Source organism: Lodderomyces elongisporus, chromosome 6 (assembly GCF_030384665.1).
Source record: "Lodderomyces elongisporus chromosome 6, complete sequence".
NCBI classification, from domain to species: domain Eukaryota; kingdom Fungi; phylum Ascomycota; class Pichiomycetes; order Serinales; family Debaryomycetaceae; genus Lodderomyces; species Lodderomyces elongisporus.
In genome coordinates this window covers 113,158-115,851 of record NC_083678.1, presented here as the reverse complement: position 1 = coordinate 115,851, position 2,694 = coordinate 113,158, and the positions used below count along the sequence as shown (strand labels likewise).

The following is a 2,694-nucleotide window of genomic DNA, read 5'->3' as shown; positions in this document are numbered from 1 at the left end:
ACTCTTTTATTTTTAATCTATCATGCTTAAATTCAGACAGCAAAAAAGATAGCAGAAGTTTTACTGTCTGAAAGTATCAAATCGACGTGCGGCGCACACGGACATTAAATCTTTTTCCTTTTTTTAAAAAAATTTTTTTTTTATTTTTTCATTTTCTTCAACCTTTTCGCTCTGTTTCTTACATTCCGACATTTTTCAATTTTTCTTAAATTGTCAGTCTCTAGAGTCCCACAATTTTAATCAGATGATTTAAAGCGTGAATTAAAGCTCATCTCTGGTAAAGTGGAATAGAAATAAATACACTAGCATATACATACACACACGTAATTTGTTAGCTGGATTTGACATTGAACTGTTTATCACGCCATTGTTTGTTATTCCGTCCCACCCCCCGCCCTCCCCAGCGTCCCCAACGTCTACGACGTCTCACTTTGCATATTAGTCAACAATTCATAATATATCCAAAACCACATATTTGAGTTTCTACAATTGCTTCTCGTAAAATGTCGCAGCCAGAGCAACAGCAAAAGCAAAAAAGACAAAAGACTGCAATCAATGAGTATACAGGGTTTATTATTGACTCATCAGCACAAGCAGTTGACACCATTAATACTAAGGATATCACTGCTCAACATTTTTTTGATGAATACATTAAGCCAAGAAAGCCTGTGAAACTTGTGGGTGAGGGAGTAGTACCATTGGAGAAATTCAAGTTTGACAAGATCCTACAGACCTTGGGGCATGATGAGAAAGATAAAGAAGATGGAGAAAATAGAGAAGACGAGGACGAGGACGAGGACGAAGACGAGGACGAGGAGAAATTGCAAGTAGAGAGGCTATACGATGGCGGATTTGGATCGGGGCAGAAGAGAGTGCATATGACAATGAAAGAATTGATGGAGAAACTAGGTGATAACACCGAGGAGAGCTATTATTTGACCACACAGTATAAGGAGCATGATATTGAAGGTGTAGATGAGACTCAATGGGTAGATAGCGAGGAAAATGAAGATGAAGATGGAGATGGAGATGAAGAAGAGAATGTCGATGTGGAAAAGGAGAAAGAGGAGGACAAGGAAAAGGCATTTGATGCAGGCTCCGAGCTTGACGGATTTTCCGAAACAGACTCCATCAACATGAACGATTTGCATGATGATTATGACGATTTTGACAATTTGGAGGATGATGATGATAAGGATGACAAGGAACTGTCACCATCTACTGAATTGTGTCTAGAAGAAGCTCTTGAACGTGTAAAGGAACTATATCAACCTCCGCTTTCAAAGTTGGTCAATGATGCCACAACTTTACTACTAAACCCATCATTCATTCCCAAATTAATCCCGCAACAAATTAATCTTTGGATGGGTAAAACCAAGCCATTGCATAAATTTCATATAGACAAGTCCTCAAAACCACTCACGCATATGGATAGACTGATTCCCAAAGGATCGAGCTCTGGTTTACATCACGATCATGCAGATAATCTATATATTCTAGTTCAGGGCCGCAAGAGATTTACTATATATAGTCCTGCAGATGCTTTAAAGTTGTATACCTGTGGCAAAATTTACAAGATTTTCCACAATGGAATGATTGATTATGAACAAGGCGAAAATGGCTGGATGAGCATACGTGATGACGGGGCTATTATTGAGGATGTTTTGAGATGGAAGGCTGAACATCAAGAAGAAGCTGAAGAAGAAGAAGAAGAAGAAGAGAAAAGAGAAAAGGAGTTGGAAAAGATTCTTGCAAAGTCATTGGAAAAAGAGAGTGGAAAAGTGCACAAGAGCAATGGGGGCGAGGAGCAATTTGGAGCAGATAGTGCCAAAAAAGAAGATCCACCAAGTTTCTCGAAAGTGCCGCCTGCTTTACTACACTTGGATGAAATGGACTTAGAAACGCGAATTCGGGTTGAGCAATTTGCCGAGACCTATTTTCCTGGTGTATTACAATTGAACAAGATGGAAGTATGGTTAGACCCTGGTGAGATGTTGTATTTACCAGCTGGTTGGTTCCATGAAGTATCTAGCTTTGGCAGTGGAAGTGGAAGTGGAAGTGGAAGTGATGAAAAGAGTCAAACCCCAGGGGATGACGTGCATATTGCACTCAATTATTGGTTTATACCGCCAAATGGCGACTCATTTGAAAAGAGCTATAAAGATGGTTATTGGAGTGATGATTGGAAGGTTACCAAAGAGGCCCTTGAACTTGTGCAAAAAGAGGAAAGGAAATACTAGAGATGGCTGCTGCAGTATTGTATTATTTGTATGTATATACGTAGTGTATATGAAATTTATGAGATTACGACTAAGTTTGTGAATTAATTTTTAATTTGGTGTTTGTTCTTTAGTATTAGGAGATGTAGTAAATTTTAAAGTCACGTGGTATAGAGGAGACACGAAATAATACAAATTGATAATAAAGAAAAAAGAATAAAACTGTCCTACCGTAGGCTACCAAATATTTCATTTGGTAGCAATAATTAAAAACGAGAACCCAAAGTTTGGCTGCGAAATTTAAAGTGCTGCAAAATGCAAAGAGCAAAAGATTTTATTAATTAAAAATAATAATAAAAAATAAAATAATATATTTAAAGATTTGTCACGTGTACAACATAGGGCAGAAGCCCTCGGATAAATAAATCCGTAATTGAAGTTAGTCCGCTCGTGTTTTCTTTCAGCACCTACCCCC

The 2,694-nt window shown here is 38.0% G+C and overlaps 1 protein-coding gene across 1 annotated transcript; it reads left to right on the top strand. All coding sequences in view use genetic code 12, as the record gives it.

The window, feature by feature from the left end:
- Positions 1–503: 503 nt before the first annotated feature.
- Positions 504–2,240, top strand: PVL30_004545 (uncharacterized protein; the record flags this gene model as incomplete). Its single annotated transcript, XM_001524634.1, has 1 exon — positions 504–2,240. The coding sequence occupies one exon, from the start codon at positions 504–506 to the stop codon at positions 2,238–2,240; it is 1,737 nt and encodes a 578-aa protein (XP_001524684.2).
- Positions 2,241–2,694: the final 454 nt, after the last annotated feature.